We start from the raw sequence: 26,030 nt of genomic DNA, 5'->3' as shown, positions 1-26,030 counted from the left end.
CAATCCTTCTGGGAGCACCAGCTTTCACACTGTGTAGCTTTGGACAGAGACTTGACATGATCTGGCTCAGCTGTCACTTGTGAGGCCATGTGGGCAGTAGCCAGGGAAGGAAAGGGCTGAGGGACTGTGGACAGTCTCGGGAGAGATGCTGATGAGGGGGCAGAGTGAGCTTGTGGAGGTGGCTGAGCGGAATCCACGTCTGGAAACACTTTGAAGATGGAGCCAATAGGATTTGCTGAGAGCTGGGATCTGGGGTGTGAAAGACTGAGAGAGGCCTCAAGGTGACGCCAAGGGTTTTGGCCTGAACAGCCTGGCAACACAGAGTTGGAGTTTATAGCGATGGGAAGGCTGCGGGAAAGGCAGGTTTGGGGATGGAAATGACCAGTTCTCTTGTGGACATGTGAAGTTTGAGGGGCCAATTATTCGTCTCCGTAGAAACGTGGAGATGAGGATCGATGCACCCGTCAGGCTGGGGTTATAAATGCGGATTTCACCAAGGTGGAGGCAGTGGGTCAAGCCATGAAGCTGGGTGAGACCACCTGAGAAGTGAGTGCCTTCCCATAGAAGACAGGGCTGAGGCCTGAGGTTTAAAGGGGGTAGAGGTGGCAGCGATCGGGAGGCTGAGGGGGACCATCAGGGGAGGCAGGAGAGACCACGCAGCAGTGTCTGAGGAACTCGGGTATAAATGCATTGTCGGAAGGAGACCAGCCCTGTGACGAGCAGGCAAGGCCAGGGCCTGCCTGGGGCGCTGGCTGTGGGTCTCAGAAGAGGCCCAGAAGCTCTCGATGGTCACATCATTGTTCTCCTGCTGCCGCCACCTGGAGCTTGCCGTGGCCTGGTCCAGAGCTGACCTGGCGGAGCCCGAGGGCCTGGCTGCGGATCAGAATGTCCCTCGCGTTGTGTGGGAGGCCGACATAGCATGTGACCAGGTTTGCTTCCTCTCCTGATCTGTGTGGCCCTGTCGGTCACCCCATGATCTGGTTGCTTTAAGTAACCGCAAACGGTAGCCCTGATCTTGAGGATAGAGAAAACGCAAATGTGCCTTCGTGCATGGGCGTGCCTTCCCGCAGCCCCGTGGGTGGAGCTATGCTCTCCTGTTCCTTTGTGATATTACCCCTTGCCCTGTTTAGGATAGAATGTTCCATGGAAATGCCCTTTGTGGGTCCCCTTCTCTTGCTCTGCCCTTGGGTGTGGCCTTGCTCGATGTCATTCAACCTGCTAACAGTGGACATCATGAAGCTAGACTCAGCCCCCTGAAACCTGACCCCCTGCCTCATTTGAGTGGCTTCTCCTCAATAAAAGGAATCAGCACATGGGCTCTGTCTCTTTCTGCGGACCCTTAAGGTCAGAGGAGCCATCACAGAACCCCCAAAGAAAAAGGTATTTCTGTCTCTTGTGTGGTTATTTCATGCAGCCCAGTTCCCCTGGAGTGACCCTGAGTGTTTAGTCACGTGGAACTCGACAGGTGGCGTCCCTGGGTGGGCAGGTGTGTTCCTGCCCGTGGGATGGCTGCGCAGTCTCCCCCGACCCTAGCCTGGACCCTCTGTGCTAGGAGCATCCTCGGGGAAGCTGGCCGGATGTGAGCCATTCCCACCCCAGCCAGGAGCCCGGGGGCTGCTGGCAGTGAGCCAGGGCAGAAGAGATGACCTCTTGTGTGGTGGGGACAGGCCAGTCCTTATTAGAAATGTGTCTTTAATTCTATTTCGATTTCTTTCTAGAGTTGGGTGAATCATACATAATTGATCCCCGTGTGCTGGAATCATGCACTGGAGGTGTGGTGCGGGGAGCACTTGAGCCCTGGTGTCAGTGAGACCCGAGTCAGGGTGATGGTGCAGGGCATGGAGCAGCCTCTGCTGCTCCCTGGTGAGGGGGCTGGTGATGGCTGTTTTGCAAAATTACCACAAATATTGGAGGTCAGATGTGAAAAGTGCACGTGGTATTATATCTGCTGCTTGTAGACTTCCAGTAAGTCACTTCATGTAATATGAAGTCATATTTAAGTGATGAATAACAAGGGGAGCAGAGAGCTCTTTGATGCACTGACCTTTTAAGTCTCATTGTCCCAAATGTGGGATGCCTGTCAAAACTTAAACTGAATAACAAGTATACCACTTAGGGTGACTTTTGAAATAAATACCATGTTTTTACTTATTTTTTTCAATTTTTTCCTTTTCTACAAGGCATGAAACCCAGGGTTTTACATGTGCTAGGCAGGTGACCCACCACTGAGCGGCATCCCTAGCACTGTTTTATATTTTATGTTGTGGCAGGGTCTTACTTAGTTGCCCAGGCTGACCTTGACCTTGTGATCCCCCTGCCTCAGCCTCCCGAGTAACTGGGATTACTGTAACTGGTGTGTGCCATTGTGCCCAGCTGATACTGCTTTTAGAGTTCTGTTCCTCTGAGAAAAGTAATAGGTGAATGACAACAGTGTTTGAAAAAACGTCTCTACCTCTTTGTATATATTTCATGTACATATGTAAGGGCATCGAAGCCCTCGATAATGATTTTCAACCTACTTTAATGAGCCTGTGTCAGTTTTGTGGAACTATCCTCACAGTTGTAAACTCGGGGATTGGGTTAGGGTTAGGAGAGCTCCCCACAGCTTGGAGGGCGAGTGTCCCAGGACTTGGGATGTGGGGCCTGATCCTTCTTCCCGCACCCACCCAGATTCTCTTGGGGTGGGCGAAGCCCTGGTTGGACGAGGGGGCAGGACAGGCCAGAGGTGTGTTGGGAGATGTTGTATCTTGAGTTCCCCTTGCTGAACAGATCCTGTGAGGCCGCGGGAAGGGCCTGACTGTCTTGGAATTCTCCTGGTCCCCGTCACCGTGACCTATTTCCAAGTCCATTATCTGTTGTCAGGCACTCAAAAGAAGAGCTGCTCCTGCCGCGTCTGTGCCCTGTCCATTTCTGACTCACGCTGTCCCCATATTAAATGTTTTGGTTCAAAGGATTCCTGAGAAACCTGCCTGTTAAAATAGAATTTGTGATTTCCCGAACATGCCCGGCTGTTTTTGCAGCCACGCCCCACCCCACCCACCCTTCTACCGTGCCTTCATGCCTTCGCTGTGCCGGGCCACCCAGCCGTCGGCCTCAAGTGCCTGCACACCTAGAAGTGTGTGTCGTCCTCGGCCTTGTCGTCCTTGCAAACCCAGATATCAGGGGTTGCTTCTGCTTGTCCCCAGGGGAGTTGACCGTTTGTACCGTCCCCGTGGGTTCAGCGTACTCAGCGGTACTTAATAATCCATGTTACAGCCACTGCTTCCACGGCCAGCAGGAGAGGGACGCTGACCCTGGCTCTGTCCCGTGCTGACACGCGCCTTTCTGTAAACACCGTGGGGTGAAGCGGTGCTGTCCCACTGTGGAGTGAAGCGTGGCTGAACATCCTGCCGGCTCCTCAGCGAGGCAGATAATCCCACAGGGCGACATAGGCCAGCTCACTCTAAGGGTATTTCCAATGGCATTCAAGTATTTTTAGCAGCTGGTCAAGAGTTTTCCTCCCCCCGGGCGCACACTCCTGGGTCCCTGCAGGGGCAGGAGCCACTGGCGTCCCCAGGAGCCAGCAGAAGCTGACCCTGGATTGGTGTTCGTGGCGGGTGATGCTTGGTCAGGTCACGGTGAGGTTGCTGTGGTCATAATGTGTGGGTTTTCTGGTTCAGAACCCCCGGAAGCCTCAGCTGGGGAGAAGGAGAGTTCAGAAAGCCAGCTCATACCGTCTCACGTGGAATTTACCTAGTGTGGTCTCAGCCCTCCTCCCGAATGCGCTGTGCAGCCATGTCACTTGGAATTTGAGATCGCTTTTGTTACTGTGGGAAGCGCACGTGTGTCAAGTCTCTGGCTGTATCCTCTCCCTTCAGTGGGCAGTGGAGAGGCTGTCACCACCAGTTCTTAACTTGCTTTCAGATTTTTCCCATTATTTATTTATTTATTTTCCCCCTAGAAACAAGACACTGGCCAGTCGCTGCTGGACATGGCATACACCCACCTGGGCGTGACTGAAAAGGAGTATTTTGGTTTGCAGCATGGCGGCGACTCGGTGGACTCCCCCGTAAGTGCCAGCCTGTAACATGTGCTGAGCTCCTGCCCAGGTTGGTTTTATAGCTTGTGTTTTCTTACCAACAGAGATGGCTTGAGTCAAGCAAACCCATCAGGAAGCAGTTGAAAGGTTGGTGTGATCTTTTCTTTTCAGTCCAACATTTGGTGTGTGGGGACTTGTTTCTTCCAGTCAGCAGGATGCCTGTCACACCTGCTACCCAGATGCCAGGGGACTCGGGAGACAGGGGTGAGCTGCCTGCTCCCCATCTGACTTCTGAGTTAGCAGACGTGCCCGCAGATCAGCCTCAGGGTGCTCAGCCAGCTGTGGGCGAGGAGGGGACAGACCAGAGTAGGTATCTCAGGGGAAGAAGGAAGGCCTTTCTCAGCCCAGGGTGAGAGCTGGGTGGGAAAGACAGACACAGACCAACCCTTTTACCTTCCACCATCACAGTTACAGTTCCTGGAAGCTGAGCCCTGGGTAGATAATGTCTCAGACGTAAAAGATCAATCTTTTCACAATTCGGCGTTCCCACCACGAGTGGCTCCCCGTGCTGTAGGTCAGCTCCCAGGTAGCTCCCAGCCACGCCTCAACCATACTCTGCCTTGATCTCAAGCTCTTAGCCTGGTTTTCCACCATACTGTCATTTTCCCATCAGGGCCCCTCAGACCCCAGACAGACCTGGCCAGTGTGTAGTGCCTTCCCTCAATCTGTTCCCTCCCCCGGGAATGGATGCCCTTGTCCTGTGTCTAACTCCTGCTCTGCATCAAGGCTTCCAGACCCCATCTCCTCCTACCAGAAGCCGGGACCCCTCTGTCTTCCCTTCCCGTTGCACTGCCTTCTTCACGGCTGCACACCCTCGCCCTCGTCTCATGGTCTTGTGCCCTTGGCTTCCTCTCAGAACCATGGTTCCTTGAGGGTTGGATCCTTGCTGCATTCCTCCCCGCATTGCTCCTGGTGCCTGACAGACAGGAGGTGGCCAGCGAGTGGCTGCGGGGTATCGGGCAGGTTAACTTGTGTGCACAAGTGTACATACACATAACGCCCTATCCGCCTGCCCCAGACCCCAGGTGGGAAGAGCAGACAGAAGTAGTCGTGGCTCTGACCCTAATGCTGCCCTCTCCTGGAGCCACCTCAGAGTTCTTCCCTCCTGTGATCGTGACCTTAGTGTTCAGGAGCACCCAAGGGAGCCAGGCCACTGTTTGAATTCATGGGAATGAGCACACCCGAGGCAGGACACAGGCTGTCATTGGTTTTCTCACTAACTCATTCTTGAGCAAGCAGACACTGGGCTAAGTGGTGGAAATCCAGCCCAAAGCAGATTTGGACCCCACCCCCAAGTATCTCACAGCCACGTGTGGAAAGAGACAAGCGGAGAAAGAGTTCTGTGATGTACTAAGCTAGGAGGCCTTGGGTGTACAGAGGAGGACGAGAAAGTCAAAGCGACCAGGCCCCAGACAACAAAAGTGCCCAGCTGCAGAATGGGGGCCAGGAGGGGTGGAAGAGCATCCCAGGGCAGGGGAGGACTTTGCTGTCCCCTGACCGCTCATGGTCAGCCTGCGCACAGCTGCAGCACCACCCACTGGCTCCCAGGCACACGCGCAGAGGTGCACTCAGGGGTACATCTACCATCAGAGATTGGACACCAGCAAACAGTGAAGACAGACGGTCCTAAAGAGAGGGGAGGGTGGAGCCTAGGATGAACCAAGGTAGAAGGAGGCGAGCCACGGACCAGCGAGGGGAGCAGGCTCGGGAAGGACTTGACTTCAGAGCAAACAGTGCTGAGCACAGAGACGGGACCAGAGCAGAGCATGTTCACCAAGTGCAGAGGGAGGGCGAAGTTGACAAGACGATGTTGGGATCTTAGCAACACCGTCTTATCTTCTGTTGCCATGTCGATCAGAAGAAATGGACTAATTTTATCCACACAAGTGAACTGACTGGTGTTGATGCACAGTCATATTTGAGTATGTGCTTTGTGTCATACTCACTACATATTAATCATTTTAATCCACGTTGCATCGAAAGCATGAAATGTTTTCCAGTATAAAAATGACTTTGAAATGTGGAATAGCAGTCACAAAACTCGGTGCTCCAATTCTGGGTTTCTCACTAGTTGTGTGACCTAAGGCAAGTCACATTTCTAAGCCAGTTGGCTTATCTGTAAAATGGGGTCATCTATCAGTAGCAGCTTAGCGTACTCACAGTCATAACGGTGTTTACATTCTGGAATGTACATGAAAATGTTTCATCGCTATATTAATGTAAGCTAGTACTTTGTGAATTGATTTAAAGATCTTAAGAATTCCTGGTAGAGATAATGGAGTGCATTGTGTGAACACAGCCTAAGTTAGCACTGCCACAGCCTCTGCTGCGTCAATGTTCAGCCTCTGTGTTGTACGAATGCTTCATGTTTTGTAGACTTGGGAGTTTTCTGGAACAGTAATTTATGCACTCCTTATTGGAAATTACTCCTCTTATAATGGAAAAACTGTGGTTGAGCTTAAAACTGTGGTTGAGTTTATGGGAAGAGTAGTAACTTGTATGCATTGACTTTTTGTAAAGGAGGAATTTAATGTGTTTTTGAAAAATGTTGTAGGAGGTTTCCCCTGTACCCTGCATTTTCGAGTAAGATTTTTTATACCTGATCCCAACACACTGCAGCAAGAACAAACCAGGTAATAACATTTTCTTAAAGTTTTCTACTTAGTGTATAAAATGTATTCTTCATTTTATGGTAATGGTCAGATGACTTCATTTGGGTATAACTGCACCATCAATTATGATTGCAATTAGAGTTTGGGGTACATATATTGAAATTTTGATTGGTGAATTAGTTTTACACTGTGGGCCTCTTCCTCTCACCTGCTTTGGTGCCATTTCCAGCACACTGCTTCCCCTCCTCCCTCTCCCTCCTCCCTCTCCCTCCTCCCTCTCCCTCCTCCCTCTCCCTCCCTGTCTCTGGCCTCTCATCAGTGGACAATGGAAAGCCTGTCCACTGATGCATGCTGGGTTTAGGAGACAAATGTGTAGAACAATTGTCTGCAGGTCACATAGCACAATATCTCTGAAGAACAGGAATCCAGGCCCTGGAGGATGACAAGACACTGCTGTAATCGGATGTTTTGATCAGGTCCCAGTTTGCGGGGGCTGGGAGGGGAACAGGCTGGATTCAGCCTGTCTGTCACTGAACCAGCAGGTGCAGGAAGCTTGGGAACCAGATAAGGAAGGAGGCCTTGGTGGGAGCTGTTTACCCCCCAGGGCTCCAGTCTGTGCTGGCTCTGGTTGTGCTGGCAGGTGGGATTTCTGGGTGGGGAACAGGGCATTTAGAATGGGGGTGGGCAGTGCAGGAAAGCTGCTGCTGTCAGAGCGTGGGCTGTGCCAACACTCCACCCCACCCTGCTCCGTGGCAGCATCAGCCCCTTTATTACCCATCCATTTACTGTTCTTAGGGAGAAAAACTGCTTCAGGAGGAAAAGGCTCACGGTGGCCGCGAGACCATCCCACCGAGGTGGCACTGGCTGAGGGCAGTCTCATTTTCCCTTTCTTCATTTCCTTTTAACATTTTATTTTTTAGTTGTAGATGGACACAATACCTTTATTTTATTTATTTATTATTTTTTATGTGGTGCTGAGGATCGAACCCCGTGCCTCACACATGCTAGGCGGGCGCTCTACCGCTGAGCCACCACCCCAGCCCCATTTTCTTTTTAATGGCGATCACACAATCACATTTTAGCTTTTAATATGTTTACTGGATAAGTGTCAGTCTACTACTCTCTTGCCTCTTTGTGTACCCCTTCCCCCCACAGTAGCAGACACTAGAAATTCGGTTCTTTGCTGTTCTGTTAAACTTTAAGCCTGTGTACAGGGCGGGGTTCAGCGTGACTCCCTGGGTCATGGTGAGGAAGTGTACCCTGCTTGGGGTCCTCCTTCCACAGCTCTCACCCTGGCCAACCTGCTGAGGCAGAGCCACTCAGCTCATAAGCTGATGAACACAACACTGGTGACACTGTCTATGAGAAGTGTTCCACATGACCCTACCAGGGCCTCCCCAGACCAATACTAAACAACAGATTTTGTTTGAGGGATACTTCACAATGAGATGAAGAGTTGGGTCTAAGGACATGTACTTATAGTTCCAGCCAATGGGAGGCTGAAGCAGGAGGATCACTTGGGTTTAGGAATTACAGACCAGCTGGGGCAATATAGTGAGGTCCCAGCTTAAAAAAAAAAAAATACATGAATAATCATGTGTGTGTACATATGTGGGGGGGGGGGCATATGTCATTTACACTGTGTGTCATAGGTGTGTGATTACGTTTATGTCTACACGTAGGTATGCATAATCCCATTATGTACATTTCCTGTGTACAGTGTTGTAATGCAGTACCCACACATACGAATTGCTGAAGTAAAAGTTCTATAAAACCAATTCAAAGGGCTGGGGATATAGCTCAGTTGGTAGAGTGTTTGCCTCCCATGCACAAGGCCCTGGGTTTAATCCCCAGCACCACACACACACACTCACACACACACACACACACACACACCACACACTAATTCAAAATACATTTGACCCACTAAATTGGGTTTACCATGAGCTGATGGGCTCTGGTCCCAGGTGTGGGCAGTTCTGCCCAAACTGGTGACTCTCACTATCTCCTTGTCTTCTCCCTGTGGCGCTGAGGCCCCAGATTTGTGGCACCTGCTGGCATGGTAGAATTCTCCAGTGACAGAAGCGGAGGGCAGGATCTCCAGGGCTGGCTGACCCAGGAGTACCTCTCCAGGACCCTCGTGGTCATTGGCTGTTCACCTGTGACCCTGTGGGAAAGAAGCTTGCTGCTCTCCTGGGTCTGAGAGGCTACCTGCTGAGCACTCCCATCTTTGGAGGGGCAGGTGTTTGGGTGGAGAGAAGGCTCAGGGAGAAGTGAAGCTGCTGTCAGCTCCCCGGGGAGGAGTTGTAGGAAGAGGGAAGTTGGATGTGCTGGTCAGGAGTTATGGCCCGGTGCGGTGAGAGTGGGGGCTCCAGAGAGGCAGACCTCAGCGCCAGACGAGCAATAGGTTAACACTTGTCCTTCCCCAAGTCCCAGGTAAGAATTAGTTTGTCCCTGTCTCTTAAAGTTCTCCAGTTCACGTCTGAAGGCCCACTCCCCACCGAGAGGTGAGTGTTCCCTGCTGTGTGCAGCAGAACCTAGCTACTACTTCCTGGGGCACAGGCACCAGGTTTCTCAGTGTGGCAGAAGACATGGCAGCCGCCATCCCTGTGGCTCCTCTAGAGCTGGTGGGCAGCTGAGACTGAAGAGTTGTCTTATGCTGGGTCAGGATTCCACCAGTAATTCACATGCTTTTTAAAAATTGACATGAAAGGTTCGACCTGTTTCTGGGTATATAGTATCTTATCGGGCTTGAGCTTTGAAGCTTATCCAAAATTGAGGGCCCTTTTAAGAAAATTTGGTTCCCAAGAGTCAGAGGAGTATAGAGATAGTATTTGTTGATTTTGTTTCTTTTTCAGGAGAAATTCAGTGCTTTTTTTCAGAAGTTGAGGTCATGGATGGGATTTGCTTCAATAGGGGTCATTACATTTCCAGATTTAGGCATGCTGAGTTTATCTTGTAAATAACTTTCCTTTATTCTTATTGCTAAACCAATGCCTTTTTTATTATGAGCCTCCACAACTGCTGTTTCTGATAAATTTAGATCGTTCTAAACAACTTCACTTACTGTCAATCTCTAAAATTTAAACTCCTTTTCACGATCCCTATGGAATCACCTAAGTTTGGGTTGCAGCTCCTGATTTTAGTTTCTTCACGTGTGATGTTATAGGGTTGACTCATAAACTTCGCTCAGCCTATGATGAAGTGGCATCTGGTGTATGGCGATCTCATGGTCGTGCTCTTATTTATATCTCTAGGAAAGCACAGTGACCCGCTGGGCTCTTCAGCACAAGCCCAACTTGACCCGTGGACTGTCTATAACTCTCCCTGCTCCCTTTTTTTCTGTCAGGAGCCCTGTAGGAGGAGAGAACACTTAATTCTGGTTGAATGTCAGCTTGGATAAACATAGAAACAGACGAGAAAGGACTGATCCTGTTCTCCTAGGTGGGAAAGATAGGGAGTCCAGTATTGCAGAGGCATGATCGGCATGTACCCAGTGCCGTCTCTGAATGCCAGGTGCTCCACCCATTATGGGTAGTGATGATAATTATAATCAAAGTAGTAACATCAGTTATGACATAGACCCTAAGCCTGTCTGTCTTTAAACACATAACAGATTTGTTGCGTACTGAGATTTTTCCCATGAGTTTCTAGATAAAAATAAGTCATAGCCGACCTGACGTACCCTATCTGAGCTTCAGTTCCCTATCTGTAGTAATGGTAGAGGTGATGGTACCTACGGACGGCACCATGAGGAGGCTGAAACGAGGGGAAAGGTTAGAGTCCCAGGCACACAGCTCAGAACTGTGCGGCTATGAGGCTGTGATACCGTTTGAAGCATTCACATCTCAAAAAGCCAGTCCCTTGACCTTTTATCAAACCCAAGGAATATGAGAGTGAGTGGTTAACTTTGCCAGAATGCTCTTTGTCCTGCCCCTCAGCCCTTCTGCCCTGTCTATATTAGATTTCAAGGTTTCCCTTTTGTCGTCTTGGCCAGACCCTGGAATGTCTATCCCATTTGAATCTGGGTTTTAAAAAAGAGTGGGAGCTGGCAGCCAAGAGTCACATGTGTGGCGCATCCCTAAATATAAGTGTCTCCAGGGTACTGCCTGGCCTGCCCCGTGCTGCTCTGGACCTCCCTGCTTCCATCTGTGACAGTGGCACAGACTCATGGGCTGAGGGGCTTGTGACAACTTGTCAGCAAAAACAGGTTCAGGCTTTTGAGGTTGAGTCTACTGGTGGCTCACAGAGGAGCGCAGGGCACAGCGTGGAGGTGCTGGCACCTTCTCCTTTACCCATGTTTATGCTTCTGCTCCAGCACCCACAGTTCCCGGGACACAGGAAAAGGCCCAGCTGGGCGTTTGCACCCGAGCCAAGGCGGTGTCTTCATAGACCCTCCTCCTCTTAGCAGCTTCATGCAGAGGGAACGTGGGTGTGCGAATGCTGGCTCCGTGTTGGGAACAGTGGCCCCGTCAGCGTGCGGGGGCTGCTTGTGGAGAACGCTGTGGGTCCCAGGGCCTGGTTGGGAAGTACCAGGCTGAGGGAGGGGCACTTCCTGCAGCAGTACCAGTGGTAACAGCCAGTCACTGGTGGGTTGCTTATACATCCCTGCTCAACCTTCCCTGGGGTGGTCCCCACCATCCATACATAGGCACCAACGTGAGCAGTCCTTACTACTGGGGCAGCTTTTACCATATGCAGAGTAGCTCCTGATGTCCTAGACCTGCTACCAGTTCAAATACGTCAAAATGTATTTTTATGTATTTATTTTGTTTTTCAGATGTCTAGGTCTTGTTCTTGATGCATCAAAAAAATTTTTTTTTTGCTCCTTTTAGTTTGAGTATGAATTAATGGAAATCCTTGTTTTGTAGGCATCTGTATTTCTTACAACTGAAGATGGATGTTTGTGAAGGAAGGTAACGAGCATTTTGCATTTTCCTTTTCCTGTCGGACTAGCCAAATTCATGGTTTTAATCTAATGAGTGTGTATTTCTGACAACAATATTAAATCTTGACAATGACTGGACTTTGAAAACAGCATCCTGTGTGACATCAGGCTCTGGACATCTGTTTTCAACTCAGTCTTGGCTTAGAGAGGCTAAAGATCGATAAGCTTCATTTTATGCCATTTCCGCTTTATTTCAAAGGTGCAGTTATCTTTCTGGTAAAGACCTGAGAAATCTTAATGGGAGGGAGAGACCCAGAATATAAAATGGGCTTCATTCAGGAAGGCAGATCAGGCCCAATTTAGGTCCTCTTCCAGCCCCTGGTATCTTGGATGATTCATTTTCTCACTGGGAAGGCTTTTGCTTAAAAGACATGAGCATCTGTCTGTGATTCAGCACTTCTTGTGTATCCAGACCATCTAAATGACTGGAAGCTCTCCGAGACAAGCCCAGAAAAGGGGGATGGAATTCCAAGCAAGTGGTCCCAGAGCCGCTGCTTCCAAATCCTTAGTATTTTCTTGACTCATAAAAGAAACTGCAGCAGGTAAATTAGTAGAAACACCCCCCACTCCACCTGTTAGCTTATTCCTGCAGAGAAGGGTCATCAGAGGCCACCAGGACGCTGTACCACAAGACAGCTGGCAGTCTGGTTGGGGGAACAAGACAGGAGCCCATGAAGCAATTAGGACCAGCGTTGGCAGTGGAGACCACAGTTGTCATGGCGTTGAGGAGCTCCTTCTACTGGTGCCGGCTGGAAAAGTCTTTGTGGATTGCTGGGGTGAGCCAGAGTTGGGAGAGTAGAGAAGTGAGGAGTCAAATTTCGCTGGGCAGCAAGAAGCCATCACCCCCCCCACACACACACACACACACACACACACTCACACATACACACATAGTCCGAGCTAGAAACCACCCATCAGCAGCATGCGAGAGAACAGAGAGGACTCTTCATGTCAAACATGGGCATGCATCTCGCATCCACCAGGCAGAGGAGAACAGTCGAAGGTTTTTAAAAGCAGGAGGAATGTGGCGAGAACCACACCTACAACAATCATGTCAGTGCACACAAGAGAAGACTGGAGGAAGCCAGGGTTCAGTCTAGATGGAGGAGAGTGGACATTCCCGGGGGAAGCATTACAGACCTGCCAGCCAGAGGTCTGGGGGGTGGCGGGGAGATTGGAGGGCCAGGAGGACAGGTAGAAACAAGAGCCTCCTTGGGGAGAGGACAGCCAGACCTGTGGACTGTGTATCGGTCACAGAATGCAGAACCCTGGTGACATGGCCAGTTTTTTCCTCGAGGTAGGAGCACATCCCCTTGCCAGCACAAACTGTGGCCTTGGGGCACCTGCTTGGTCACTCCAGTGGTGGGGATCTCACCCTTCTGAGAGGCAGAACATTTTAAGATAACTCCTCTCCTGGGGCCCAGGCTTCCTCTATGGCCACACAGACCTGTTCTGCCCTCTCTTCTGCACATTTTGTTTTCCCAGATACTTTGCTGGTACCTGTTAGGAGACAGGTCCTGAACTAGGCAGTTAGATAAGACCAGGGCTGCCTCCTCTGCAGCTGTTACTCACTCACAGGTGCCGGGCAGTGCTTGTCCTCCTCTTGCCTTCTCCCAGCAAAACATCCCTTTGTCTTCCTGTGTGAATCAGTAGGCGTCTGTTGAGGAGCACATCTGGCTTAGATCCCTGGCTTTCCTCATCAGGAGGCCCTCACCCCTCTCCAAGGAGAGCTTCTCTGCTGTCACACCTGCTTCTCAGGTGTGAATCAGGCTATCGGGCCAGGATGTTTGATAGGCTTGGAGGGGCAGTTGGCGTTTCTTGGGACCTCAGATCCTCTGATGGGGTCTGAACTGTGAGCTGGCAGTACTGCAGGCTTCAGCTCCTTCCTGCCTAGAGGGGTGATCAGTCCACGCTCTTCACCCACTCCCCTGGACCTGACAGAAAGAAATATACCTAGGAACAAGCAGAGGCCGAGAGCAGTGCTCTTGGTGTTCTTTAGTGTATGTTTCGGACACCACTTTTTGGGAACGTTTTTCCTTGTGACTTTGTAAAATTGTTGCTTCCACCCAGACTGAATCTCCTTAGCTTCCTCCTCAGGTGTCCCCCAGGTCCCATTCACCTGCTCTTCCTCTAGCAAGGACGCTGGCTGGATGGCAGCGAGGCCCTTCTTGGGAGGAGAGCGAATGGCTGATGCTTGTCACGTACTGCCTGCTCTCCCTCCGCCTTTTGCATCTCCAGGTGACTGACTGGACAGTGAGCGTCCCTGGGACGTGCACGTGGACATGGACTTGGAGAGACACTCACAAGTGCCAGCAGGAAGCCAGAGTTACTTGAGGGGAGGTGGAGGCCTCTCTGCTAGGGAATGCTGCCTTTGTAAGCAGTCTTGGGATCAGCACACGGTGCAGGGGATGGAAGGGGGACCCCTGGAGGGTCCAGCAGATCAGTCAGAGGGCGGGATGTTTCACATCTTGGGAACTTAATAAGCTGCCATGGAAACTTCATGTTTTCTCCGCTTCCCACTGCGATGCTGGGAAAATGCTTTTAAAATCTCAGTGCCTCTTGGTGTTGCTGTTGGGGATGCCTCCCTTTATCAGATCCCTTCTACCTCACACTTTCCCAGCCCGTGCTCCCATCCAGCTGTGCCCCACGTCTGCTGGCAGAGCTCCCAGGGAGACAGATCATGGAGCCAAAGGTGAATGGAGGAAAGGAGCAGTCAGGACTCCAAATGTGACTGACAGGTGGAGTCACTGGTGAAAGGAGGGCATTTGGGAGGACAAGTGAGTTCTGAAGAAAATGAGAACAAGTCCACCCCAAGTCTGGATTTCTTGGAGATGGTAGAAGACAGGCAGACGAATCGTGGAACCTTATAGATCTTCAGGAGGGCAAATATATACAGGAACCTTAAGTCATTATAGCCAATTAATTAATTAGGGAATGGCAAGTGTTAAAATGCAAAATGCTTTTTCACTTTTCCCTTCTAAGAGGATGTGAGAAAGGGGATAGTCAAAAATCATAGTCTCTAGAACCCAAGAATCCAGTCGGAGAGCCCTACCAAAAGTGTTGCATCTTTACTAGAAAGATTTGAAGGCTGCCCACTGATGTAAGAGTTTACGTTCCTCACCGTTCCTCTCAGACATGAATCTGACCAACCAACCTGCTGGCCAGTGTCAGAACTCTGTCTAGCTTCCTGGTATCTGTGGTATTGGTTATTTTAAACACAAAAAGTTCTTTTTATTAAAAGAAAAATCCTTAGTGTGTTACAATCAATCTCAAAGAGTGATTAAATGTATCATAAAGTTGTCTCTGTTATGAGTCATGCTGTCCTCTGTGGTTAATACAAGAAAGACCTATGAGCGTTTTGGGCCCTCCTGGACCGTGTGATCTTGCTAAGACGTTTTTCTTCTGACAGGTTGACCTGCCCTCTGAACTCCGCTGTGGTTCTTGCATCCTATGCAGTACAATGTAAGTCACCAAGGGAGTGTGGCATGGAGGGCCAGGTTGTTCTGAGCAGTATATGGAGAAAGCCACCAGCTCCTCCTCTGTGACCAAGTCCCTCTTCCCCAGGGACAGTATATGTCTGGCTGTCCAGATAGTCCCACTCGTACCCTGACTTTGATGCTCCCCCAGCTTGGGGATGTTGGATGAAGGGAAACGGCACCAGGGGAGGGCGTGGATGAGCTCTGGCAGGGTGTCTTCTCCAAAGGGAGTCATAAAGCAGCAGACAGCTACCACACATGGCATTTTCCAGAGGCTTTGCCCAGGTATTTGGATTTGATAGCCATACAAACCCCAGTGGAGCAATATTTATACCGGTCATCTCTTATAAACATGGAAACTGAGACCCAGCTAGGTCAAGGAATTTGCTGGAAGTCACTCCTGCAGCATGCTTGGTGCCTGTCTGAAACACTGCTGAGAGCTTATGAATTTATTTTTAGAGTTTCATTATAACTAATGAAATAGGTTCATAACTAATAGGTTATGAACCGGTCTATAGAAGTGCTGTCCATTAGAAGTACAATTTAAAAGCCGTACATGTAGTTCTAAGTTTTCCAGTAAAATGAAACAGGACAGATTACTTTTTTTGAGAGAGAGAGAATTTTTAATGTTTATTTTTTAGTTTTCGGCGGACACAACATCTTTGTTTGTATGTGGTGCTGAGGATCGAACCCGGGCCGCACACATGCCAGGCGAGCGCGCTACTGCTTGAGCCACATCCCCAGCCCGACAGATTACTTTTTAATGTTTTAGTTAACCCAGCGTATTCAAGCTATTATTTTAATATGTAATCAATATAAAAATTATTAATGAGGTATTTTACATTTTTTTTCATACTGTCTTTGAAAACCAGTCTGGAACTTATGCTTTCATCTCCGATTGGACTAGCCACACGTGGCTAGTGGCTGCCATACTGGATAGAAAGTCTAAATGGAATTTTCTGTCAGGGCTGGTTTAAGCTGGAGTAGAAACCCACTTGTTCAATTAGCACAACTTTATCAAGCAGGTACTCCATGTCAGGTCCTGTGATAGAGGCTGGGTTTGCACAGTGAAAAGAGTACATAGTCAGATGGATGACAAAATGTCACTTTATAGTTAGCTGTGTGATTCCAGTACAGTACACAGGCATATTGCTGTGTAGAGTTATAGGGTAGATAGCTCAAGTCTTAAGAAATCTCCTCTACCTTTGCCATAAGTCCCAAACCATCTTGGCCTCTTACCCCCTCCATTGACTGCATGTTGGGCAATTAAGGGAGCAAGATGGTCAGGTCTCAAGAGTAAGCACTGGCCAAATTATTCACTCTCTAGGCTCAGAAGAAGCAAAATAGCAAAAGAGGGTTACCAGGGGCTGTTGAGGTAGCCCCAGTTCTGCCTCCTCCCTAGCAGCAAAGTACTGAAATAAGAGAGATGAAGGTGAAGAGCAAGGTAGCTGGGCCTGCAGCTCACCTGCCCACATACATGGAACCAGGAAGTGGGGGAACACGACATCAGGGGCAACTTCATGCCTTTAAGCAAACAGCAAGCCTGCTTGCTAGTAAGACAAGACCCAGCACTGGTCTCCATCTCGCCGCGTCTCCTCCTGCCTAAGTGGGACACTCAGAGCTTGCCCAGGGAGTCCTGGGTGGATTTGAAAGTTTCCCTCTCCCTGCAGTACAACTGGAACAGACCTGGCGTGTGGTAGCCATATAGCAGGTGGCGCAGCCATCAGTCAGGGTGCACTCCTGTGGGTCTCTGGGTTTTGCAGACCCACCTCTGCTGGGTGGATCAGCTGAGGAAACCAACCTTGCCCACATCAGAGTGAGCTGGGTGTTCATAGCTGGAGCTCCAGGCTTGAGAGACACGGATATTAGAAGGGAGACAGTCACCACACTTAAATCCTGCATGCTCCATTTGCTGCTTACATGGTATTACCTCTCTGAACCTTGGGTCTCTCGCCCGTTAAATGGAGGTGACGGTAATTCGCAGTATGGCTGCAATATTATTTGGTTCAAATTTAGTAACACATGCAAAGGTGGTCTAGCTAAATATTCTTTATGGTTTGATCATCACTGACTGAGTCAGAACATGGACTGAAGCCAGATTACCTGTGTCTTGGCTCTTCCACTTACCCTGTGTGACCTTGAGATTGCCAGGCCACAGCTTCTTCACCTGTCAAATGGGGACATGGGAACATCTACTTCACAGGGCGTGAAGATAAAACGAGCACGTATGTACGTAAAGCTCTTAGATCAGTGCCCACAACCTGGCCGAGTGTCAGCTCTTACTGTATTTTCCTGTCTGCCCAGAAGAAAGCTATTCTGAAAAATTGCCTGTTACAAGCATTAAATGTAGAGTAAAATTTAAGAACTACATTTAAAGCATCCTGTTCCAACCTTCCATAGTCAGTGCCCCCCACTCCCCACAAAAGATTGATAAAATGAGGGCTAAAGAAAGTGATTAGACCTAAAAAAAAAAATGCATACAGGTTTCAGTGGAAATATTAATACTGCCATGCTAATAAAATCATGAGTTGTCAGGCAAGCATTTTATATTCCTCTACCTTCAGTAAATAAATACATATATTTGCATACTTCTGTGCATACCTGTCTAGAAGATTAATTCTTAGATATGAAATTACCAGATCAAAAAGTTATGTCTACATTTTATCAGATAGGTTTGCCGACTTATCCCAAGATGGATGACTTATAACTCCTACCAGTGATTAGATAACCAAAAGCACTTTTTTTTTTTTTTAAGTAAAATGATCTGTAGGTTAAGTATCCAAAAAGACATGATGATAGAAGATAGCTAGTAACCTGTCAAGGGTTTATGAGGCACAAAGAATGAAGCTTTTAGAAATTCTTATTTATTCCATAATATTCTCAGACCTCCTGCCAAATGCAAACTCTGTGCCAGCTTCAGGAAGGAGAAAGCTCGCTGCTTTCCCCGAGGGCTTTCTACCCCATTAGTGAGGCAGGTGAGGACCCGGTGATGTTTGATGTAGAATGAGCTCAGGTGATACTCCCCATCCTGCTTGGGAGAGAGGGAGGGAGTCCAGAAAAGCATCCCAGGAATGAGCCCATAAAGAGCCTCTGGGAGCAAGTGGGAGTTGAAATAATAGCAGGTATAAAGGACTTGCCCAGCAGAACCGCTTGATAGCTGGAAACATGGCACCTTGGGAACCTGGGCTGGACCCTGTCTTTGCTACATAAAGTAAAGTATGCCTGCATATTTTTGGTCAGCCAAAACAAAAAAACATGAAACTTGAAAGTCAAGGTATTTTGCACAGAAGCATTTATTTCCTTTTTGTTCTGCTATAATTAACTTTTGCATGTGTTGCTTTCCTACAAATAGGAAAACTTTACTCTGGAGTTTGGGGCATGTAGTGGAAGTAGGCAGATAAGAGGAGGAACTCTAGTCAGGTCTAGGCTCCCAATTAATAATGGTCAAGGAGTAGTGGCAGTAGCAGGTCCCTTTTTTCAGTCTCAGTTTCTTTACCTGTTTAATGGGGATAAAAGCATTGCCCAGTTCTGGGTTCTCAGGAATCAAGTGGGATGGCGTCATTGAAGTCTGGTGGAAACCACCCAGTGTTCTCAAATGTTTATGTGGCTGTTTAACTTTGTCTCCCCCTAGTGGTTAACACAGAGCTTTGTACAAAGTAGCTGCTTAAGAGTTGAAGGGAAAACAGGGAGGTTCAGAACATGTTTAAGTTCAAAAGTTCTTTCAGTAACTTGACCCAGGAGAGAACCTTGCAGTTCATGTTTGCACAGTGGCACTGGGATTGGTTGGGACTGTTAGCTAATGTGATGGATAACCAGGTCATTCAGGAGGATCTCCATGAACTCATGAAACCAACAGAGGAAAACTAAATAGGATTCTGCTTTCAAGCCCAGGAAAGACATTTGTAGCATTTAGTTGGTCTTTGGGGGATATCATCAAATGGCCAGCAGCAGCCTGCTGACCTGACAGGAAGGCAGGTAAAATGTTAGGGCACTAAGAGAGGGCCTCCAGTCCCAGGTTCTGGCCTTGACCCTGCAGACAAGTGGCCCTATGATAGGAGTAGATCCATACTCCTCTCTGAACTTCAATTTCTTCCCCTTAACATGAAGGGTTTGGATGAGGAGATGCTAATGCTTTTCTCCCTGGTACCCTGTGTCCAGGCATCTCAGTGGTTCCTGTAAACATACTAGTCACACTCAAGAAAATAAAGCATGAGGTCAGTTATTCTTCAGAGCTCGAGGTTGGCTTCTGTTTGTTATTGTTGTTGTTGTTGGTGGTGGTGATGGTGGTGTTCTTGTGGTGCTGGCCCTCCCCACGTGCTAGGCAAGTGCCCTGCCATTCTCCTGCTTTTATGGAAATAGAAAACTGTCTTGGAGGAGGGAACTGGGTGTCCTCAGGTCCTGGCCCTGGTCCTTTTCCCTGATCTCTTCAGCCGGAGTCCACCTAGTGGACTGAGTCCTTGGGGCAGCCATGTGTATTTGTACCAGTTGGGCCCAGAACAACCCTCAAGAGTACCTGGCCTTATAGACAGCACTTCATGTCTGCAGACAGTAGGACAGGGCTTCAGGGAGAAGCGTCATCTGGGACAGGGGTTAGTCTGGAAATCCTTCCATAAAGCCCCTCTTCCTCTTCCCTGTGTATCTCCCCACCTTCACTCTTAGAATGTGTCCTCCTCCCCTGGAATCCTGCCACCAGCCTTGCCTGGGCCCTGACTTTTAGCCCCACCTGTACCTAGCCCTTACCCCCATGGCCTCTGAGCATATCCTGGGGGTTTACACAGGTCACAGGGGGTGAGTCATGACCTCTCTTCTGCACAAACTCATTTCTTAGAGCCAGCTGATCCAACATTGGGCTGCGACAGTGCCCAGAGGCTGACATGAGGACGGCATCTCCCCTGGTGGCATCCCTTCTCTTTCCTTCCCCAGGGGTGTGAGGCAACCTTAGTGCTTGAACAGGGCGCAGGAGGCGCGGGGTCAGGATAGGATCTAGATTCCAGCACCTTCTTCCAGCGTTCTCCGTGTGTCCTCAGGGGGAATGAGAATTGGGTCGGTCTTGTGTGCCGGTGTTGGCCCCCAGCAAGGGTTCAGATAAGCAGCGTGGAGTCTGAGAGGCTGCAGGTGGTGGGGGGAACTCATCAGAAGATGTTTCCAATTAATGTTTTCTCACGACTCTGTAGCTGCTCATAAATGCAGACCGTATCAAAAAGGCAGAACTAATTCCAGTTTCCCCCTCATTCTGTCTTTTAATAGCTCATTTCGGAGACTTTAATTCTTCCGTACATCATCCAGGTTACCTTGCTGACAGCCAGTTTATTCCAGATCAAAACGATGACTTTTTAACCAAGGTGGAGTCTCTGCACGAGCAGCACAGGTGAGGGGCTCGGTGGCCTACTTTGGGAGCTCGGGTCGGATATTTTCAGACATCGCATCACCTTCTGTTTAATGCATACTCTCCTTCCTTTTGCTCATGATTCTCTTTGAAGATGTTAGGGGTTTTTGAACCTCTGAGCTGTGATGGTAGCAGATACAGTGAGCATGACCCGCATTTCTTTGCAGTATAAAATCCAGCCAGCAGAGTAGGACACGGCTGCTGTGCTCCTTTTCAGGATGTCGTTGAAATCGACTTAATTCCTAAAGGAAACACCTGCTTTGAAATCTGAACGCCCCACAGATTGCCCCCACCAGGCAATCCTTTCGGCTGTACCACGTTGAATAAATCAGGCCTTTCCTTCAGGGATCGTTGAGTAGACAGACAGGTGGCCAGAAGGGGCTGACAGGCTGGACATTCATGGGTTCAGCTCGTGAAAACTGCTTCCAGTCTCCTGTGACTGTCTAGGGCCAGCCTCCCCACAGCAGATATGCCCAGCTCCAGCCTCCTCCTCCCTTTCCCCACTGGGCTGAGAGCTATGTGGCAGCAGTACAGTTCCTGTCAGGCAACAGCCATGCTGGCCCAGGAGGCTAGCTCTCAGGGGACCGACCGCTCACTTCTTAGGAAGGCCATAAAAACAAAGGGCAAGCAACCAGTGTCCCTTCTAAGAAGGCACTGCCAGTCGCTCTCCCAAAATTGCTCCCCTGGCAGAAGTCAGCATCCGAAAATAGCACAGGGCCAGCGTCATTTGAAGTTTGAGGCCACTGCTGAAAGAATAGACAAAGGCAGAAAGATGTCAAGATTACCTGGGAATTGAGTAACCCAGGAAGATCAGGACAGGAACCATGAGAGGGGATGGGCCCCTGTGGCTGGAGACCCAGAGCCCCCTGAGCAGGGCACCGCCACTGTGTGAACAACGTCTAGATGAAGTCAAACTCAACCGACCGAAGGAAACCTGTTTCCTTAGAGTTTAGGGTTAGGTGGTCTGAGAGTGGCCATGTAAGGCATTTCCTAACCTCAGAGCAATGTTACCAAATCCTCTAGATTTTCTGAACCTTTAAAAGTTGGAGTTGACGTTCCCTGTTTGGTGAACTTGCACCTTTCTTCTGCAGTGGGCTGAAGCAGTCGGAAGCCGAGTCCTGCTACATCAACATAGCCCGGACCCTCGACTTCTATGGGGTGGAGCTGCACGGCGGCAGAGTACGTAGCCTCAGCGTGTTTTGGTTTAAAATATATATTTTTTTAATTTTTAAATTGTAAAAGTTTGGAAAATTCTTTTATGAAGCTGTTCCTTTCCCATTATAACAGAAGTCCTTTTTAAAGATACTCAGAGGGTTATTAAGTCGTGCCGAGCTTTGCTGGTCATTTATCTTGCTTTGTTCATGGTTGCCATTATACATGAAGACTTTTCCCTTTTGAGAGAGGTCAGGGGATAGAAACTTATAATTTTCTAAGACTGTATTATGGTTAAACAGGCAAAAAAAAATGTGTATAAATCCATTTTTCAAGGTTTAATGAGTCAAGGTTTCTGCCACTTCACTCAGCCACTGCTCAAATTAGAGCTAGTTATAAACAGTTTTTAAAAAAAAATGTGGAGGAGCTGGGCATGGTAGTGCACACCTGTAATCCCAGCCACTCAGGGGGCTAAGGCGGGGGATCTCAATTTCAAGGCCAGCCTCAGAAACTTGGTGAGCCCTTGTCTCACAATAAAAAGGGTTGGGAATGTAGCATGAGACCCTGGGTTTGATCAGTAAACTCTACCCCCCCCCCCCCAAAAAAAATGATGGTGGTTTGATTGTGAAAATCAGTAAATATTTAAGATTATTGCGATTTGTGAGACAGTGTCTATGGTGCCAGTGGACTATTTAATTTTTCTCCCAATAATGCCACAAACTAGGTATTACTGTCCCCATTTTACAGATGGAGAAACTGCTACTTGGGGACTACACAGAGGATATAAAAAGTAGTTCAGCACATGGCCCCAGCACTGTCTAATTCCCTCCCACCTTCATGGTGACATACCTGTCACCGGCCCATATCACACCCACAAGGAGTAAATGTTAGTTGAACTCCAATTATGTGCCAGTTTTTGTTCCACAGACTTTTACACCATCCGGTCTTATTTTAAGAATTATAGTAACCTTGTCAAATTGGCATTCTAATCTTGCCCATTTTACAGATGGGAAAACAGGTTCATGGATGTTGAGTAACTATGTAATGCGTCTGCAGTTTATAGAAACACTTCCATTTCTGTGTTTCCCTTGGGTCCTGTAGAAGCCTGTGAGGTAGGGAAGGCATAACTTTGCCAACAAAGCAGGAAACAGATAGCAGATCTTACAAAATACCAACTCTGGGATTTAACCCTTAATGATTACTCTTTTTTGCAAATAGTTCATCCTTGACAGAATGTTTTGGAGACATTTATTCAGTAGCAAAACAGTATTTTATGTCTTTCTGAGTTGATCTGTGTCTTCCCCATCTCCAAACTGTCAGTGCAGTGACCCTCAAGGTTTCTGAGGCAGATGCTTAGCTGCCTAGCCAAGGCCCACAAGGTATTAGAGGGGGTTGTGTCCCACCAGGCTGTGCTGGGTGAACTAAACCCCCCAGATGTCAATAGCTTGAGACCACAGAGTTGGCTTTTCAGGAGGAGGTCACTGTTGCGTGGGGTCCAGCCATCTCTCCAGGGCAGGCTAGGCTACTGGAGACTCCGTCTTCCTCCCATGTGGCTTCCCTCGTCATCAGGAGCCTGAGGGTCCCACAGCAGCTCTTCAGGGCTGCAGCAGAGGCACAGGGCATGTCTGCTCAGAGCACATTGCCAGCACTGGTCCCGTGGCCCTGCCTCCTGCCAGGGGAGCTGGGGAATGTGGTGTTGGCCGCCGGAACCTAATGGACAGCAGCCATCCATGGTGCGGGGGTGAGGGACACACGGAGAGGCTGTAGAACTGGGAGATTTGAGACCAGTCCTTGGCCTTCTCAAACCATTCATCTCCTTATTCACTCAATTTTTATTTCATTTGCTAATTTGTTGTTTTCTCCAAATGGCAATCACAGCTGTCCTGTTTAAATGAGACCCTGTTCTTCATCATGCTAATCTGGCTCGCTCTAAGCACATGATTTCGGTCGGGCTGCTATCAGGAGGAATACTCTCTGGCCTTTCCGCCACGGTAGAACCCTTCTCCCTGTCCAGTTTCTCTAACTTCCTTTGTTCATATTGCTGCTTGTAGACGATATGTCCCTCAACCAAAGGGGATCAGCATTTATCATGCCAACTATATGCCAAACCCGATTCTAGATGCCACACACCGAACCCTGTTCTACATTCCTTCTCATATTCTCTGGTTTTAGCCTATCAAAATCCTTTGGGGTGGGTTCAGTAATCTAGTGTTCAAAAAGAAAAAAACAATCAAAGCTCTTCTGAGTCCCAAACAACATGTCTGGCAAGTGGCAGACCAAAGGTACATGCCCAGCTGAAACCGCCAACTCAAACTCCTTCTTTACAGCCTCAGGTATCTGATGGGGAACAGGAAGTACATGACTCAAGGGAAGGGGCCATCTGTATTTTTTTGGTTTTATTTGCTTATATTCAGATGGATTTAAAACAGCTTGGAGTGTTTGTGCTTCCCTTCTCCGGGGTCTCCAAGGACTACAGCGTGACTGGCGCTCTGTAAATGTTCTTAGTAAATGTCAGTTGTATTGGACTCATAAGCAACAGTTATTTCTTAATTGGATTTAGAGTCAGTTTTACACTTGTAATTTTCCCTCATCATATCAGAACAGCGAAAGCCTTTTTCCTAATGGGAGCTGAGATTGTACAAACCATGCAGAGAGAGGCCTCTTGGATTTTAATGTGGCTGTCAAATGCTGATTTGAAAATTTAGAACTGAATATCTATTTAAGTGGTTCTGGTGACTTTCTAAACTAGGTGACCAAAAGCTCTGTGTGTGTGTGTGTGTGTGTGTGTGCGCGCGCGCGTGCGTGCGCGCGTGTGCACGTGCACTTTGGAAGAATTTGGTGCCAAGTACTTGGATCTCAAGTAGCTATTAAGTGGGGATTTTTGCCTGTTTTCAGTAGCATTTTCCCCTTTGCAGCTTATACATATTGCTATTTATAAAACTCTGGGTGCTTTCAAGTTACTGGTGGGCATTAAGCAAGACTGTAACACTGCAAATCTGAGATCTTCCTTTTCACAGGATCTGCATAATTTAGATCTAATGATTGGAATTGCTTCAGCGGGCATTGCTGTGTACCGAAAATACATTTGCACAAGTTTCTATCCTTGGTAAGTGAAAACAGTTCTAATTATTGTCTGAATCACGCTTTAAAAATATGCTGAACAAAAGTAATTTTACACTTTTTTTTTTCCCTAAAAGAGGAGTAGAGATTTTCTCCCAAACTTTAACCTCAGACCTCAGAATTTGATCCAAATTTAGTAAACCTGGGAAATGTAGAGTTTGGTTTTCATTAGCATCCTCTCCCCCCAGTCATTCTGTAGTCTGGGGTACTCTGCAGAAACATGGTGGATAAATGGTATGAAGTGGGTCAGAGTTAAGAAAGCCTTCCCATCCCTCTGCATCTGCAGTACAATCCAAGACTCCCAGGGTTGCCTGGAATTGCAGGTAGTGCTGAACCCTGTATACACTATGAGCTTTTCCTTGTACATACATATGTGTGATAAAGTTTAATTTATAAGTCAGGCACAGTAAGAGATTAACTGCAATTAATAATAGTAACATAGAACAATTACATTAATATGCTGTAGAAGCCAGGTGTGGTGGTGCACTCCCAGGTGTAATTCCAGCTTCTCGGGAGGTTGAGGTAGGAGGATCAAAACTTCAAGGACAGCCTGGGCAACTCAGCAAGATTCTATCTTAAAAATAAAAAGAGCTGGAGAGATACAGATCAGAGGTTCAGTCCTTAGTACTGTGAAGTAAACAAAAATCCAAAATACTGTAATAAAACTTGAGTGAAATGTGGTCTTTTTCTTTAAAAAGTCAACACAAATGTTGACATTTTCAGACCACAGTTGTCCATGGGTCACTGAAATCATGGGAAGCAACAGCCCAGAGAGGAGGGGCTGCATCAGGGTTGAACTGAATTTTGGAGAGAAGCTGGAGCCTGAGGTACCAGCTGACAGGATGCTTAGGGAAACACAGCAAAATAATATCATCTTTATAGATGACAGTGCAGTGGTGGTGTGCAGTGAGGGGGGCAGATTTGCCAGGGGAGTTGAGGGAGTGATGTCTGTAGTCTGCAGGAGGCGCAGAAACAGAAGTACAAGCAGGTAAAGAAGAGGGGCTGCGAGGAAGGAAATCAGGGACAAGATTGAGTGCCAGGTCTGAACCACGCTGAACTTGACCCTGGGGTCTAAATCTGCCTCTCTTCCCGCAGCAGAGCCTCACTAATTGGGACCTAAAGATGTTCATCATAGCATTATCTACAACAGAAAAAAACTATCCTATAAGTTTGTAAAATTAGAGGGATAATAATAATGACAGTCATCATTATTGGTATCAGCTGTGTTCAAGTCGTGCTGCTGTGTTCAAGTCGTGTT

At 48.3% G+C, this 26,030-nt stretch overlaps 1 protein-coding gene across 7 annotated transcripts in view; it reads left to right on the top strand.

The window, feature by feature from the left end:
* Window positions 1–26,030, top strand: part of Ptpn3 (protein tyrosine phosphatase non-receptor type 3) — a 148,609-nt gene that overhangs the window by 71,113 nt on the left and 51,466 nt on the right. For 6 of the 7 annotated variants that reach the window (XM_046451393.2, XM_046451395.2, XM_046451399.2 and 3 more), the window contains exons 3-10: window positions 3,941–4,048; window positions 4,123–4,165; window positions 6,633–6,711; window positions 11,562–11,606; window positions 15,048–15,100; window positions 20,362–20,482; window positions 21,592–21,679; window positions 24,670–24,758. In XM_046451393.2, the coding sequence (XP_046307349.1) occupies window positions 3,941–4,048; window positions 4,123–4,165; window positions 6,633–6,711; window positions 11,562–11,606; window positions 15,048–15,100; window positions 20,362–20,482; window positions 21,592–21,679; window positions 24,670–24,758 (626 nt within the window). Of the gene's footprint in view, window positions 1–3,940; window positions 4,049–4,122; window positions 4,166–6,632; window positions 6,712–11,561; window positions 11,607–15,047; window positions 15,101–20,361; window positions 20,483–21,042; window positions 21,479–21,591; window positions 21,680–24,669; window positions 24,759–26,030 lie in introns of those variants that run through there. The other variant, XM_058581619.1, reaches the window with a different exon arrangement.

The sequence above is a fragment of the Marmota monax genome, unplaced genomic scaffold, assembly GCF_021218885.2.
Source record: "Marmota monax isolate L192 unplaced genomic scaffold, Marmota_monax_Labrador192_F-V1.1 WCK01_AAM20220418_F8-fsc00020, whole genome shotgun sequence".
Lineage (NCBI taxonomy): Eukaryota > Metazoa > Chordata > Mammalia > Rodentia > Sciuridae > Marmota > Marmota monax.
This window is presented reverse-complemented; position numbering and strand designations above follow the sequence as displayed.